This window comes from Leopardus geoffroyi, chromosome B4, assembly GCF_018350155.1.
Source record: "Leopardus geoffroyi isolate Oge1 chromosome B4, O.geoffroyi_Oge1_pat1.0, whole genome shotgun sequence".
Classification (NCBI taxonomy): Eukaryota; Metazoa; Chordata; class Mammalia; order Carnivora; family Felidae; genus Leopardus; species Leopardus geoffroyi.
This window is the reverse complement of record NC_059341.1, coordinates 53,828,153-53,844,833: the sequence shown is the minus strand read 5'-3', so window position 1 is coordinate 53,844,833 and position 16,681 is coordinate 53,828,153. Positions and strand designations below refer to the sequence as shown.

The following is a 16,681-nucleotide window of genomic DNA, read 5'->3' as shown; positions in this document are numbered from 1 at the left end:
GGGAAGGACACAACATCCAGATTTAGGAAGGCCAAAAAAACACAAATAAGTTAATTTCAAAGAAATTCACACCAAGACACATGATAATCGAGTTGTCAAAAGTCAAAAATAAAGAGAGAATTTTTAAAGAATCAAGAGAAAAGCAACTTGTTACATACAAGGGAACCCCAAAAAGATGAATATCAGATTTTATGAGGACCTTGAAGGCCAGCGGGAATGGGACAAAATGTTTAAAGCGAAGAAAAAAAAAAAAAAACCCCTGCCAACTAAGAATACTATACCTGGCAAAGCTCTCCTTCAAAAGTGCAGGAGAGATAAAGACTTTCCCAGACAAAAACTGAAGGAGTTTATCAAGACTAGACCTCCCTTACAAGAAATGCTCAAGAGAATTCTTTTAGTTGAAACTAAATTAGGCAAAGCAGCAACAGGATAGCATAAGAAAATATGAAACTGTCAGTAAGGTATGTACATTAACAAATACAGAACACCATATTACTACAATAGTGGTGAATAAATTCACTGATAATTCTAATATAGAAGAGACAAAAATATTTTTAAATAACTGTAACTAAAATATTTAAAAGGTACACAATATAAATAGATGCAAAATGTGACAACAATAGCATAAAGTAGGTGAGGGAGTTAAAATGTTGAGTTTTTGTGTGCTATTAAACATAAGTTATCAGTTTAACATAATGGTATAACTATAGATATTTTATGTAAACATCAATTTAACCACACACACACACACACACACACACACACACACACACACACAATTCCTATAGAATTTACACAAAAGAAAAAGAGAGGGGCACCTGGGTGGCTCAGTCGGTTAAGTGTCCTACTCCCGATTTCAGCTCAGGTCACGATCTCACAGTTCTTGGGTTTGAGACCCCTGTTGGGTTCTGCACTGCTAGTGTGGAAGATTCTCCCTCTTTCCCTTTCTCTTTGACCCTCCCCCACTTGTGCATGCTCTCAAAACAAATGAACTTTTAAAAGAGAGAGAGAGAGAAAGGAATCAAAGCATATCAATTTTAAAAAATAACAAAACACAAGGAAAGACAAGACTGAAAAAAACAGATAAAAGAACTATAGGCATACCTCATTATATTGAGCTTTCACTTCATTGTGCTTTGCAGATGTTGTGCATTTTACAAATGGAAGGTTTGTGGCAAGCAAGTTTATTAGCATCATTTTTCCATCAGCATTTCTCACTTCATGTTTCTGTGTCACATTTGGATAATTCTTGCAATATTTCAAACTTTTTTTCATTATTATTATATTTAATAAGGTGATCTGTGATCAGTGACCTTTGATATTATTATTGTAACATTGTTTCAAGCCTGTTAACACAGCATCCATTCTGCAGCCCATGGATCAAGGAGTAATTTCTACTTTCAAGTCTTACTATTTACCAAATACATTTCATAAGGCTAGAGCTGCCATAGATAGTCATTCTTTTGATGGATCTAGGCAAAGTTAATTGAAAACCTCTGGAAAGGATTCACCATTCTGATGCCATTAGAAATACTCATGATTCATGGGAAGGAGTCAAAATATCAATATTAACAGGAGTATAGATAAAGTTGATTTGAACCATCTTGGATGACTTTGAGGGTTTAAGACTTCAGGAGAAAGTAATTGCAGATGTAGTAGAAATAGCAAGAGAACTGGACTTGGAAGTGGAGCCTGAAGGTTTGACTGAATTGTTGTAATCTCCTGATCAAACTTTAATGGAAGAGGAATTGCTTCTTGTGGATAAACAAAGAAAGTTAGTTTCTTTAGATGGAATCTACTCCTGGTGAAGATGCTATGAAGATTGTTGAAATGACAATGAACAATTTAGAATATTACATCAACTTAGCTGATAAAGCAGGAACAGTGTTTGAGAGGATTAACTCCGATTCTGAAAGAAGTTCTACTGTGGGTGAAATGCTATCAAACAACATTTCATGCTACAGAGATATTGCAAAAGGAAGAGTCAATCAATGTAGCAAACTTTGCTGTGTCTTATTTTAAGAAGTTGCCACAGCACGGAGCACCTGGGTGGCTCACTCAGTTAAGCATCTGACTCTTGATTTCAGCTCAGGTCATGATCCCACAGTTTGTGAGTTCGAACCCTACTGGGGCTGTCAGCACAGAGCCTGGTTGGGATTCTCTCTCCCCACCACCCCTCTTTCCCTGCCCCTCCCCCTGCTCATTCTCTCTCAGTCACTTTCTCTCTCTCTCTCTCCCAAAATAAATAAATGAGCATTTTTAAAAAAGGAGTTGCCGTAGCTGTCCCAAACTTTAGTAACTACCACCCTGATCTTTCAACAGCCATGAACTTTGGGGCAAGACCCTCCACCAGCAAAAAGATTATAAATTTCTGGTTAACATTTTTTAGCAATAAAGTATTTTTTTAGTTAAGGTATGTACATTATTGTGTTTTTTTTGACATAACGCTATTGCACACTTAAACTACATTGTAGTGTAAACCTAACTTGTGTGCACTAAGAAACCAAAAAAATCACTTGGCTCCCTTTACTGTGATTGTTGCTTTATTGGGGTGGTCTGGAACCAAAGCCTAAATATCTCTGATGTATACTTGTATAAGACTAACAGAAAACAATACTTTAGCAATAGTAAATCATTTCTATCAATAATTACTTAAATGTAAATGGATTAAACTCCCCAAACAAAAGACATAAAGTGTCTGAATGTATAAAAAAGAGAAATAAGACTCCACTCTGCCCTGTTTACAAGAAACTCACTTTAGATTTAAGGACACATATAGGCTGAAAGTGAAGTGATTGAAGAAGCGATTTCACGCAATTGGTAACCAAAGGAAAACAGGAATGGTTGCACTGATGTCAGGCAAAATAGGATTTAAATAAAAATGTCACAAGAAGCACAAAAAGACATTATATAATGATAAAGGTGTCAAATGACCAGGAAGATATAACTATTATATATATATATATATATATATATATATATATATATATATTATTATTATTATTATATATAATACACACACACACACATATATATATATATCTCCAATATCAGAATGCCTAAATATATAAAGCAAACATTGACAAAACAGAACAGAAATATATACAATACAGCAGGAAAATATATGGCAATACAATAATAGTAGGAGCCTTTAATACCTCATTTTAGATAATGGATAGAACATCTGGATAGAAGATTAGTAAAGAAATAGAGAACTTGAATGATACTATAAACCAAATGAACCTGAACAACATATATAGGACATTCTACCTAACAACAACAAAATATACATTTGTGTTAAGTGTACACATATCTTTTTCCAAGATATATCACATGTTAGGTCATAAAAATCCTTAACAAATTAAAGATTGAAAACATATAGAGTATCTTTTCCCCCCACAATAGAATAAAGCTAGAAGTCGATAGCAGAAAGAAAATTGGAAAATTCACAAATATGTGAAATTAAACAACACGTTCTCAAATAAAAATGGGTCAAAGAAGAATTCCAACAAAAAATTGAAAATACCTCAAAACAAACAAAAACGAAAACACAATGTACCAAAAATTATGGAATGCAGCAAAAGTAGTATTGAGAGACATTCATAGTGATAAGCACCCAAGTTAAAAGAAGGAGGAAAGACCTCAAATAAACCATCTAACTTCACACGTCAATGAGCTAGAAAAAGAACAAACTAAGACCAAAGTTAGCAGAAGGATGGAAATAACAAAAGGTAGAACAGAAATAATAAATAAGAAAACAATAGGAAAAATCAGTAAGTTGGTTATTTTAAAAGAGTAAAAAATTGACAAACCCTTAGATTAAGAAAAAAAGCACACTCAAATAAATAAAATCAGAAATGATAAAAAAATACATTATAATTGATGCCATAGAAATAAAAAGGATCATTAGAAACTAATATGAGAAGGTATACACCAACAAACTGGGTAACTTAAAGGATATGAATAAATTCCTAGAAACATACAATGTACCAAAGCTAAATATATAAATATATTAAATATATAAGTATATTAAACATATATAATATACAAACTGCATATATATATGTATATACACACACACACACACACACACACATATATAAATATAAATAAATAAGTACATACACAAACTATATATTTTTTTTCACAAGTTTTGGAGATTAGGACCTAGACATCTTTCTTTGAGGGCTGTTATTCTGCCTATCTATGAATATATTATGTAACATGGAAAGGAGGTATTAAGGTTGCAAATGTAATTAAACTTGTTAATCAGATGACCTTAAAGAGATTATCCTAAATTATCCTGGTTAACCCAATGGGATCACAAGGGTCTTTTAAATGTGGAAGAGGGAGGCCTAACAGTCAGTGTTCATGTGATGCAGTGTGAGAATTACTTGACTGACCATGAGCTTTCCATATGAAAGAGAGCCTAGCCACAAACTTTGGGCAGCCTCTAGAAGCTGGAAAAGGCAAGGAAATGGCTTTTCCCCCTAGGGACTCCAGAAAGGAACACAGCCCTGCTAACACCTTGATTTTAGTACATTGTGACTCATTTCAGACTTCTGAACGTCAGGACTTTAAGTTTATGAGAGAACTCTAACACATTTATTTTTTGAGCCATTAAAGACATATGTATGCACACACACACATACATATGTGTGTTTGTGTGTCAGTGTCAGGTGGTGATAATGCTTTGAAAAAAATAAATCTTATCAAAGTGTTATGAATAACTAAGGGTATTTTATACAGGGTGGTCAAGGATGAGGTAATGTTTAAATAGAAATGTGAATAAAATGAAGGAGCAAGGTATCTGGAAATAGAATGTTCAGATGGAAAAACAAGTGCAAACTTCGCCAAGTCAGAAGTTTGCTCAGCATTTCTGATAAATAGCAAAAAGGCTAATAAGGCTAAAGGCTAATGTGAAAAGTGAGTCAGAGGAAACACAGGATATGAATACCACTGATGATTACATAAGGTATGGTTATTCTGGTTATTTTTGGAGGGTGAGTAGGAATGAAGGCAAAGAGGGGGGACTTTTACTTTTGTCCTATTATATATGGGTTTTGATGATGATGCATTACTATTTTCTTGTCTTGAAATTTTATTGTAACATAAAAGTATAAGAAATCTGAAACACAGAAATATCAAGTGTAAAGATGAAGAATGAATATATATATATATATATATATATATATATATATATATATATATATATATATGATGAAAATACACATGATGTGGTTGGTTTAGTCCAAAAATTGAAAAGGGGGATGAAAGAATCAAATTATGTTGTTTTTATTTTTAAAAACCTATTATCTATTTGCACTTTTATACATCTCTGAGTTTGTATATACATGCCAATAATAACATGTGTAAATGTGTGTGCCCATGCACATAAACAAGTGTAAGAATCCTATGGTTGCCTGATACTGAAAATAGTTGGTCTGAAGGTGAATATTTGAAAATATAAAATGAGGAAAATGATTAAATAGCCTACTTATAAATCCCTACCTACCAGAACAACGTAAGGGGTCTAATATTATGGAAAGCTATAGTTACTTCAGAAATGTGGAATAGAATTGGGAGCATGGGATTTGGAATCAGACTGCCTAAGTTCAGACCGTGGCTCCGCCACTTACCAGCTTTGGGACTGAGAAGTATTCATTTGCCCTCTCTGTATCTAAGTTTTTTTCAACTGTAAAAGAGAGATAATAGCATCTGGCTGATGGAATTTTGGTAAGGAATAAACCTACTAAAAGAAATATAACACTAGAACAGGGTCTGGCATATAATATGTGCTCAATAAATGTTAAATTCTATTGTTATTATTGCTCTCTGGTCTAGATTATCAGACTGCAATTAATATACATTATACACACAAACTTTCTAACTTCTAGCTCCTCTCCAAATATGCTGCAAGGGACTGTTCTAGCAATTTTAATTGTTTCAGCCAGATTGTTGTCACTTTACTATGCATGTGCAAATGAAATTACTGTAACCCTTAATGTTAAAAAGAAGCAGAGAGATTGTTTTTTTTTTTTCCATTGGATATCCTTTCCTGCTTTGTCAAAGATTAGTTGGCCATACTTTTCTGGGTCTAATTCTGAAGTCTCTATTCTATTCCATTGGTCTATGTGTCTGTTTTTGTGCCAATACCATGCTCTCTTGATGATTACAGCTTTGTAGAAGAGGCTAAAGTCTGGGATTGTGATGCCTCCTGCTTTGGTCTTCTTCTTCAAAATTACTTTGGCTATTTGGGGTCTTTTGTGGTTCCATACAAATTTTAGGATTGCTTGTTTTAGCTTCGAGAAGAATGCTGCTGCAATTTTGATTGGGATTGCATTGCATGTATAGATAGCTTTGAATAGTATTGACATTTTAACAATATTTATTCTTCCAATCCATGAGCATAGAATGTTTTTCCATTTCTTTATATCTTCTTCAATTTCCTTCATAACCTTTCTATAGTTTTCAACATACTTTAACAAATGGTGCTGGGAGAACGGGACAGCAACATGCAGAAGAATGAAACTAGACCACTTTCTCACACCATTCACAAAAATAAACTCAAAATGGATAAAAGACCTGAATGTGAGACAGGAAACCATCAAAACCCTAGAGGAGAAAGCAGGAAAAAAACCTCTCTGACCTCAGCCACAGCAATTTCTTACTTGACACATTCCCAAAGGCAAGGGAATTAAAAGCAAAAATGAACTATTGGGACTTCATCAAGATAAAAAGCTTTGCATTGCAAAGGAAATAATCAACAAAACTAAAAGGCAACCAACGGAATGGGAAAAGATTTTGCAAATGACATATCGGACAAAGGGCTAGTATCCAAAATCTATAAAGAGCTCACCAAACTCCACACCCAAAAAACAAATAATCTAGTGAAGAAATGGGCAGAAAACATGAATAGACACTTCTCTAAAAAAGACATCCAGATGGCCATCAGGCACATGAAAAGACGCTCAACATAGCTTCTCATCAGGGAAATACAAATCAAAACCACACTCAGATACCACCTCACACCAGTCAGAGTGGCTAAAATGAACAAATCAGGAGACTATAGATGGTGGAGAGGATGTGGAGAAATGGGAACTCTCTTGCACTGTTTGTGGGAATGCAAACTGGTGCAGCCGCCCTGGAAAACAGTGTGGAGGTTCCTCAAAAAATTAAAAATAGAACTACCTTATGACCCAGCAATAGCACTGCTAGGAATTGACCCAAGGGATACAGGAGTGCTGATGCATAGGGGCACTTGTACCCCAATGTTTATGGCAGCACTTTCAACAATAGCCAAATTACAGAAAGAGCCTAAATGTCCACAAACTGATGAATGGATAAAGAAATTGTGGTTATATACACAATGGAGTACTATGTGGCAATGAGAAAGAATGAAATATGGCCTTTTGTAGCAATGTGGATAGAACTGGAGAGTGTTATGCTCAGTGAAATAAGACATACAAAGAAAGACAGATACCATATGCCTTCACTCTTATGTGGATACTGAGAAACTTAACAGAAGATCATCGGGGAGGGGAAAAACAAAAAAAAAAAAGGTTACAGAAGGGGGAGCCAAACCATAAGAGACTTTTAAATACTGAGAATAAACTGAGGGTTGGTGGGGGGTGGGAGGGAGAGTAGGGTGGGTGATGGGTATTGAGGAGGGCACCTGTTGGGATGAGCACTGGTGGTGTATGGAAACCAATTTGACAATAAATTTCATATTAAAAAATAAAAATAAAAATAAATAAAAAGAAGCAGAAACAGCCCAGCACACCATATTACCCTTAGACTTACATTTACCACTACCTTTTACCTGTGACTGCTGTTCAAATATTTCATCAGAACAGACTTTATCAGTAATATCTGAAAACAAACAAAACATGTTCCCTGGACAAAGTTAAAAGGGGCCTTACATAACATTATTGCAATTGAGTCTGACTTCTGTAGTCCTTATTCAGCAATTAAGACTACATCTGTGAGTAAAAAAAAACAAACAAAAAATATTCAAAATATTGATAAAAGGCAGCCATGATTATTATTATTATTTTTTTATTTCTTCAAAACTTCTCTACAGGAGTTTAAAGGCTTTGACTTGGGTTTAAAGGTTTTTGATTTACAAGCTAGATGAATTTAGGCAAACTTCTCAATTTTCCTCAATCTTTGTTTCTTCAACACTGTGCTCAGGGAGTACTTTATTCTATGAAAATCCCAATACAGTCTACCGTTTAATGTCTCATAGTTTTAAGACAAAATCAAAACACAAGATTATTATTTTCAGTAACTTGCATGTGAAAAAATTAAATGGCTGTTCTCAGTTAGTAGTTAGTACCTAGGTGTTTGGACGTCTTTCGATTATTACTACAAATCTCTTTTCCACCATACTCTGTTATTTAAATTATTAGAATGAAAAATGCCTTTCTCTAAAAGAAAAAAAATTAATAGGTCAAGACCACAAAGTGATTCACAAGACTAAATAATCCATTGCTTATAAGTCAATTCTAAGAATATATTTATATATTATTCATTATATAGTAACTTATTTTAATGACATCTATAAATATCTTTTGGTCCATCAAGTACCAAAGAGAAGATTTCTAAATCAAAAGACTTCTAAATTTTTAACATTAACAAACTCTTAGCCAGTGGTAGTATCACTAAGAAATTCCTTTTTTCAGACTTAAAGACTCATTTAAATCATGATATAGATCATTCTATTAATATTTTAGTGTATGCTTTCATTAAAAATGCTAATTTGAAATGAAATATTCTTTAAAAAACTGGCTGTGGTTTTTTTAAAAAAATTCCCCCTTCACTTGTTTTAATTTGGAAACATGAAATTCTTTCTACCCTGAATCCATTGCAGCATCTAGTTCCCCTTTTCTCTGAAGGTGTTGTCTCTGCTGTCTTTTTCAAATGTTGATTTGGGTCCATCATTGAGTGTTTTCAATTGTGGTTGATGCTTGGTTTGAAACGACCACCTATTCAGGGAGAAAAAGGATAACTTATTTCACTTCGACAATATATAATTCAGAAATATTCTGTAAGGCTGACATTAATCAATAGATAAACCCACTAATACTCATTCGGGGTCTTCAATGTCCAGAGCACTAGGCAAATGCTAGACACCAAAGGAAGGGGGAAACACATGCACACACAGAGTCCTAATTTCCAGGGATTATAATTTGATTGGGAAGATAAATTTCTGAAAATAATTTGAAACAACAAATGAATAGTATAGATCATACACTAGATGAGATAAAAAATTTAAAGTACTGAAAGAAAAATTTAAATGTTTCACGTATCTCCATTATAAAATTTAGGTACGCAAATATATATTTAATTCATCTTTATAGTTTTACAAAGGGTCAAACCGTGACTTGTACATAGTAGACAGTCAAAATGGGTAGACAGAAAAATAATGTAAGGAATTGTAATTAGAGTGACCTAAGAAGGTTTCATGGAAGAGATACCTCAGGAACCAGGTATGAAATGCAGGTCGAGTTTGGACTTGTTAAAGAGTACCTCTCAGAGAGACTCTGGCCATGCTTGACCTTACCACTATCACAACCCTACTTTATTTTTATTTTGTTCATTTACTTTTGAAGATAAAATGTATGCAGTTGTATGTATGTAAAATATACGTATTTGAAAGTACAAAACATCAAAAAGATGTATATTAAAGAATCTTTCTGTAGCCCTTGTCTACCCAATATCCAGTCTCTTATTCTGAGGACTAATTTAACCAGTTCTCAGTGAATATTATCCAGAAATGTGATATGCATTTTTAATTAAATACATAATAGCTTCCTTTTTTAACACAGATGGTGGCATACCGTTAACACTGCTCTCTACCTTTTTATGCTACTTTATATTAATAAATGACTTTTTTCAGTTTCTTTATGGTTGTAGTTATCCTATTGTCCATAATATATCTAGTTACATGTTGATAAACATTTAGTGTCTAAATATTTCATACTAGAAATTAAAAAAAATTTTTTTTAACGTTGATTAATTTGTGAGACAGCAAGAGATAGAGCATGAACGGGGGAGGGTCAGAGAGAGAGACACACACATAGAATCTGAAACAGGCTCCGGGCTCTGAGCTGTCAGCACAGAGCCCCAGGCGGGGCTCGAACTCACAGACCACGAGATCATGACCTGAGCTGAAGTCGGAGGCTTAACCGACTGAGCCACCCAGGCGCTCCTAGAAAAAATTTTTTAATATGTCATTTTATTTATGTGTAAGATAAATTCTTATGAGTTTTGAGGTCAAAATGCAAGATAAATTATAATTTTGTAAATTGTTAAACCTCTATTTTAATTTTAATTTTTTGAGTTTTTATTTAAATTCCAGTCAGCACAGTGTAATAATTAGTTTCAGGTCTAATACATAGTGATTTAATAATTCCATACAACACCCATTGCTCATCATAAGTATACTTCTTAATCCCCATCACCTATTTAACCCATTTCCCCCCACCCATCTCCCCTCTGGTAACCATCAGTTTGTTCTCTATAGTTAAAAAATCTGTTTCTGGGTTTCTCTCTCTCTCTTTGCTCATTTGCTTTGTTTCTTAAATTCTCCATATAAGTAAAATCATATGGTATGTATCTTTCTCTGATTGACTTATTTTATTAAGCATCTACTTTAAAGACTAGTAAAATGAGTCAACTTGTTCCTTAGATTTGCTCTTTTATATGGAACAGTGAGTTCTTCGCTGAGGTTTAGAAAATGTATTCTTGTTTATACATATCTGCATAATACATACTTATGTATCTAAGATATTTATATATAGAAACACACATAAGCATAGATATATAATTAATAGGGCTATAATTATACAATATATTTAAAATATGTCATATGTGCAGTTGATTCTTATTATTTGCAGTACTTGTGTTCTATAAAGTTGATGCAAACAGCAAGACCTGAACATTGTTCCTAATAGAAGGTTAGATGTCCATGTATCTCTGGCCACATCATTTTCATCTACCAATCAATTTATAACCTTGTTTCATGTGTGCTTCTGTTTAAAGATATCTTATTTAATGTATATTGTTGATCCATTAATTTTAAGTTTGTGGCCAATAGCACTGTCTTGCTCATGCCTGAGGGATGCCTATGTAACTCATATATTCTTTCCATCATGTGCATCACGTCCTTCTTGCACTTAGGAACACTGGCCCACACTTCAGCACTATACTTGGGAGCTGTTTAAACAGCAAAATCGGGGCGCCTGGGTGGCGCAGTCGGTTAAGCGTCCGACTTCAGCCAGGTCACGATCTCGCGGTCCGTGAGTTGGAGCCCCGCATCAGGCTCTGGGCTGATGGCTCAGAGCCTGGAGCCTGTTTCCGATTCTGTGTCTCCCTCTCTCTCTGCCCCTCCCCCATTCATGCTCTGTCTCTCTCTGTCCCAAAAATAAATAAACGTTGAAAAAAAATTTAAAAAAAAAAATAATAAATAAATAAATAAATAAACAGCAAAATCATCAAAAAAAAATGCACAAAAGTGAAAAATTATGGCTCTAAATAAACTGTGAAAAGAACACTTGTTTAGAACATGAGAGCTAAGGGGCGCCTGGGTGGCGCAGTCGGTTAAGCGTCCGACTTCAGCCAGGTCACGATCTCGCGGTCCGTGAGTTCGAGCCCCGCGTCAGGCTCTGGGCTGATGGCTCAGAGCCTGGAGCCTGTTTCCGATTCTGTGTCTCCCTCTCTCTCTGCCCCTCCCCCGTTCATGCTCTGTCTCTCTCTGTCCCAAAAATAAATAAACGTTGAAAAAAAAAATTAAAAAAAAAAAATTAAAAAAAAAAAAAAAAAAGAACATGAGAGCTAAAAAAAGAAGGCAGAGCCACATTTGTCTGACCTCAGCTGGGACTGTGTGTTTTGGACAACTCAGATTTTTTGCCACTCTGGACAAGTTTATGGATGACCATAAAGAACATTAGTATTGATTTTGGGGTTACAAATAAATTTTAGTGAGAAGGCAAGTTCACAAATACTGAATCCATGAATAATGAGGATCAACTATGTATTTTATTAATTTATTCAATCAGGATTTATTGAGTCCTTATATTATAAAGACAATGAATATATATAATGCCAATTTAATAGATAATGTATAACTGTAGAAGTGATAAATATCTGAAAATATTATCATGTGTATGTAAACATATGCATCAATGCAAAAACCCATGTCTATATACATCTAAGTAAATCCTAGTTATTCCACTTTTTTTGCATGTGCTCCAAACATGCCTATACCTTTTCAGTTACTAAGTGGAGAAGAATGAGGAAGAAATCAGTAGTTAGGGACCCCAAAGTCATAACCAGCCCTTTGATAAATTTCCTGTTATATTTTTCATGAATACCTTTTTCTGTATCTTTCCCCAGAATTTAAATGGTTAGGAAGTCATTTTTTCCACTTAAATCTATTACTGAAAATCTCTTTGAATGATTTATGAGTTGTATATACACCCTATAGCTTTAGTTCTGTTTGTTGTGTTTTGTTTTTTGGCTACTGAACAAGTATTCTTTTTCTTTTTTCTTTTTCTTTAATTTTTTTTAGAGAGAGCGAGTGAGCAGGGGAGGGGAAGAGAGGCAGAGGGAATTTCAAGCAGGCTCCCCAATGACCCTGAGATCCTGACCTGAGCCAAAATCAAATGCTGGACATTTAACCAACTGAGTCACCCAGGAGTCCTGTGAACAAGTATTCTTTATTGCAGTCTAGCCCTGTTTATTGCATTTGATTAAATTATGATTTCTTATTTTATTTCTATCATATCCGTCTTCAGAGTCTTTCAGAGGTCCCCTGTATCATACAGAATAAAATTCACACTTCCTATTTGAGATTCTTTACAAACTAAACCCAGCCCTTGTTTTTAGTCTCATTTCCCAACACATCCATTAGCACCTACACCCATATGGAACCAAGTGTCCCTAGAACGCTCTGCCCTATGTTTCTTCTTAACCTGTAATGTTCTTCCTCATCTTTTCATTGTAATTCTGCCCCAAATCACTCTTGTTAGATATTTTCCCAGTTACTCCCAATTGAAAAAAACCTTTCTCACACTGCTGCTTATAACTTGTAACACAGTCATTACTTTTCCCTGTTATTTCTACAACTTTTTCAGATAGATTACAATTCCATACCTCTCTCCTAGATACCAAGAAAAAATAGCAAAAAAGTGGGAAATGTAGGACTTCCCCCCTCATGTCTGAGAAAGACTGAATTGTAATAGGTAACCTCAAAGTAATAATGGAGTTGGAGTATCAATTAGGTTTGACTCTTACCACCACACTTTTTACTTCATCATGGCATTTTAAACCTGATTGGAGAATTTAACTTACTTTTCTCTGGACACTTTTTTTTTCCCCTCAGGGCCCCAAACAACTGACATTTAAATACACTTTGGGGACACAATATGTTTCTAAGACAGAACCACAGGCATTCAGACACAGCACTGCCATTCTTTCTTCAACAGAACAGCCCAGTTCTGCCTCATTTGATTGGGCTGGAGTGGAGGGCAGAATCTCACTAGCCTCTCCTTACCTGTGTCAAGCTTTTACTGTTAGAGAGATCATAAAAAAGCAGTGCAAGCCAGGTGACCCAGTCCCTACTGTATACCTATGGAACCGAGGAGGAAAAAAAGAGAAAACAAATTTATTAACTTTTTAGACTTTTTATGAAGGATTTTCTTCATTTTCTACCTCACTTTTGCAGTCACAATGGTCTATTAAGAGTAGCCACCTTCCTGAATTGGAGAAGGGAACTAATATTTATTGAATTCTTAGTTTATGCCAGGAACCATGCTTGGAAAATTTTTTTTCTCATTTGATCAGAGACAAAATTATCTAGAAAACTTCTTTCTTTGTCCTCACCTTGAGTCAAATGAGTTGAAACAGGAACGTAGAGGTGGGTAAGTGACTGAGACATGTCCCATTTTTTTTATGTTTGCCAACTAACTCTCCACCCTATATTATCCAGTTAATATGGGATAAAAAAAAGTAGGGAATACATCTAATTATTCCATATAGTCAGTGAAAATAAATGCCTTGTAGTATATTTTGAGAAGGTAAACAGAGATCCGTTTTTTTTAACTTGAAGTTTCACTTATCTAGAGAGTAATGGTAACAGTGTTTCAAAATTTATTTTTAAATTATGAATGTCTTATTTTCTACATTTTAACTTTCAGAGCATAGAAACCTGAGGCTCATCTATCTCCAGAAGTCATATTTAATAAATTTTATAGGCTTAAATATAAGTGTGTGCTGAAGACAAAGCATAAAACATGTAATATTTATCATGTTCATCAAAACATTTTTTTCCCTTGAAATCTGTGGCCGTTTCTCACATAGAAGAAACACTGAAATTAGAGGTTCTCAAAGGTTCTTACCTGGACTTAGATCCTACACCAGTAGCAAGGAGTCCATCCCTTTATCTGTTGTTAAAATCTCTCTTTAAATAGTGAGTTGGCTTTTTTTTTTATCAGTTCAGTGATGATTAACCAAATTATTAGGTCATTGTTCTAAGTAAACAGAAGAAAATTAATTATTCTAAGAGCCTGCTCCAGACTTCTACATTTTAAAAGTTATATATTTTGTGATCTCAGTCTGTTAATTACCAATGTTGTGGTTGGACCCATTCGGGTGGTTTTTATTATGATTTCAAGATGCCTCTCAGCAATAAACCATCAGGGAACTTTGGAAAAATACAGGTTTATTTCTTATAGGACTGGGGATTTTCACAACACACATGGGAGCAAACAGCAAGGTCATAGGTAGAGGGAGAGAGCGCAAAGCCTGGGGTTCTGCTTTTATTCAAGATGCTCCTCAGCAATAAGCATCAGGAACTTTGGAAAACTACAGGTTTATTTCTTATAGGAACTGGGATTTACACAGCACACGTGGAGGCAAATAGCAAGGTCATAGGTAGAGAGAGAGAGTGCAATGCCTGGGGTTCTGCTTTTATTGGGGGTGAAGTTTGAGGCCTAGGGTTTTACCAAATCACTCTTATTGGTGAATTTAAAACGTAAGAGTGAAAATGTAAAGCTCAGGAAAAGTAAAAGAAAAGTGACCCCAAATGGTCAGTTTTTGAAAACAACCAAGATCTCTAAAACAAAGATGCCTCAAAGGTGGAGGACGGGGGATGGCTCTTTATCTGTTCTGTGGCTGGCAGCTGTTTATTTGAGATAGCCCTCTTTGACGTGTCTGCCTCTTTGAAATGGATGCTTTGGCAATCAGAGCTTAACCTAGGCACTTGTGTTACAGAAAAGGAAAAAAAAAATGTCAGATTTTACACTACATTACATTAATTTCTCAGAATTTATAAATTATTTTTATGTAAAAGTTTAATTATTAAACTTCATTTCTGAGAATAACTTATATTTGCTTGAGTTGGTTGCATAATATTTTTTCTTTAAAAATACAAACATAGATTATCTAAGATATTTAGAACTAGAAAAGAATTCAAGGCAGTTTTTTAAATGTGTCTACTGGTTCCTTTAGCATTTAAGATAAAACATACTCTTTTGCTTGATACTTTGGTACAGTTCTAATACAGGGTCAATGAATTCTGCATACATACACACACACACACACACACACACACACACATATATATAGCTATTACTTAGAGAACACCATATATATATGCGTATATATATATGTATATATGTGTATATATGTATATATATGTGTATATATGTATATATATGTGTATATATACGTATATATGTATATATATGCTTGTATGTATACGTGCACACACACACATGCATATATAGCAATGTGAGACTGCATATATGAAAACATTACCCCTTAATCACTTCTACAAGACAATTACTGGAACAGCTGCAGCAATATGTATTTAAATTCTGTATCTCAGTTATTTGATACATTAGCTCTGTCCATGTTTATTTTTAGAAGCATTGGAATCACAGGAGGAATCAGAGATTGTGAAGGGATAGGAGAGTTGGGAGACCCCCAATTTTCCAAGTAAGGGGAACTGAGAAATGTAGAACTGGGACAAAGAAAATTAAGATCTGGTTTTCCAGATAGCCCTCTGCTGAGTCAGAATCTATAGTAGTCCAGGCCCACCCCTCCACCCAACAATCTCCCCACAGGAAATTTTGATTCCATTTATGAAAGTTTTTTTTAGGGGCGCCTGGGTGGCGCAGTCGGTTAAGCGTCCGACTTCAGCCAGGTCACGATCTCGCGGTCTGTGAGTTCGAGCCCCGCGTCAGGCTCTGGGCTGATGGCTCAGAGCCTGGAGCCTGTTTCCGATTCTGTGTCTCCCTCTCTCTCTGCCCCTCCCCCGTTCATGCTCTGTCTCTCTCTGTCCCAAAAATAAATAAACGCTGGAAAAAAAAAAGAAAGTTTTTTTTAAATAAGCACTTCATTTAATATTTATGTATCTCTAGATTTTGAGAACCACTAGAGCAGACCTAGAGAATACTTTCAGGACATTATGGACTTCCCTATTATTTAGAGTGGAAATAAGTTTAGGGGCTTCTACGGTAGTGATTTTCTCTTCAAATTTCCATTCTACCAAGGTGGAATGAAGGTAAAATAGTACAAATTAAGAACCGTCCTAATCCCTAAACTAAGGCCTTCTGGTGAAATCCTGGAGTGTTTTCATAGGTCAAAGAGCGTCTTCCGTGCTCTTCCTTCCGTA

At 34.8% G+C, this 16,681-nt stretch overlaps 1 protein-coding gene across 2 annotated transcripts in view; it reads right to left on the bottom strand.

The window, feature by feature from the left end:
* The window catches only part of LOC123590570 (solute carrier organic anion transporter family member 1B3-like), an 81,737-nt gene that overhangs the window by 57,371 nt on the left and 7,685 nt on the right, over window positions 1-16,681 (bottom strand). The window contains exons 2-4 of one of the 2 annotated variants that reach the window (XM_045463840.1): window positions 14,403-14,534; window positions 13,559-13,633; window positions 8,857-8,987 (exon numbers count right to left, since the gene is read on the bottom strand). In XM_045463840.1, coding sequence (XP_045319796.1) covers window positions 8,857-8,943 — 87 coding nt within the window. In that variant the 5' untranslated portion in view covers window positions 8,944-8,987; window positions 13,559-13,633; window positions 14,403-14,534. Of the gene's footprint in view, window positions 1-7,803; window positions 7,873-8,856; window positions 8,988-13,558; window positions 13,634-14,402; window positions 14,535-16,681 lie in introns of those variants that run through there. The other variant, XM_045463841.1, reaches the window with a different exon arrangement.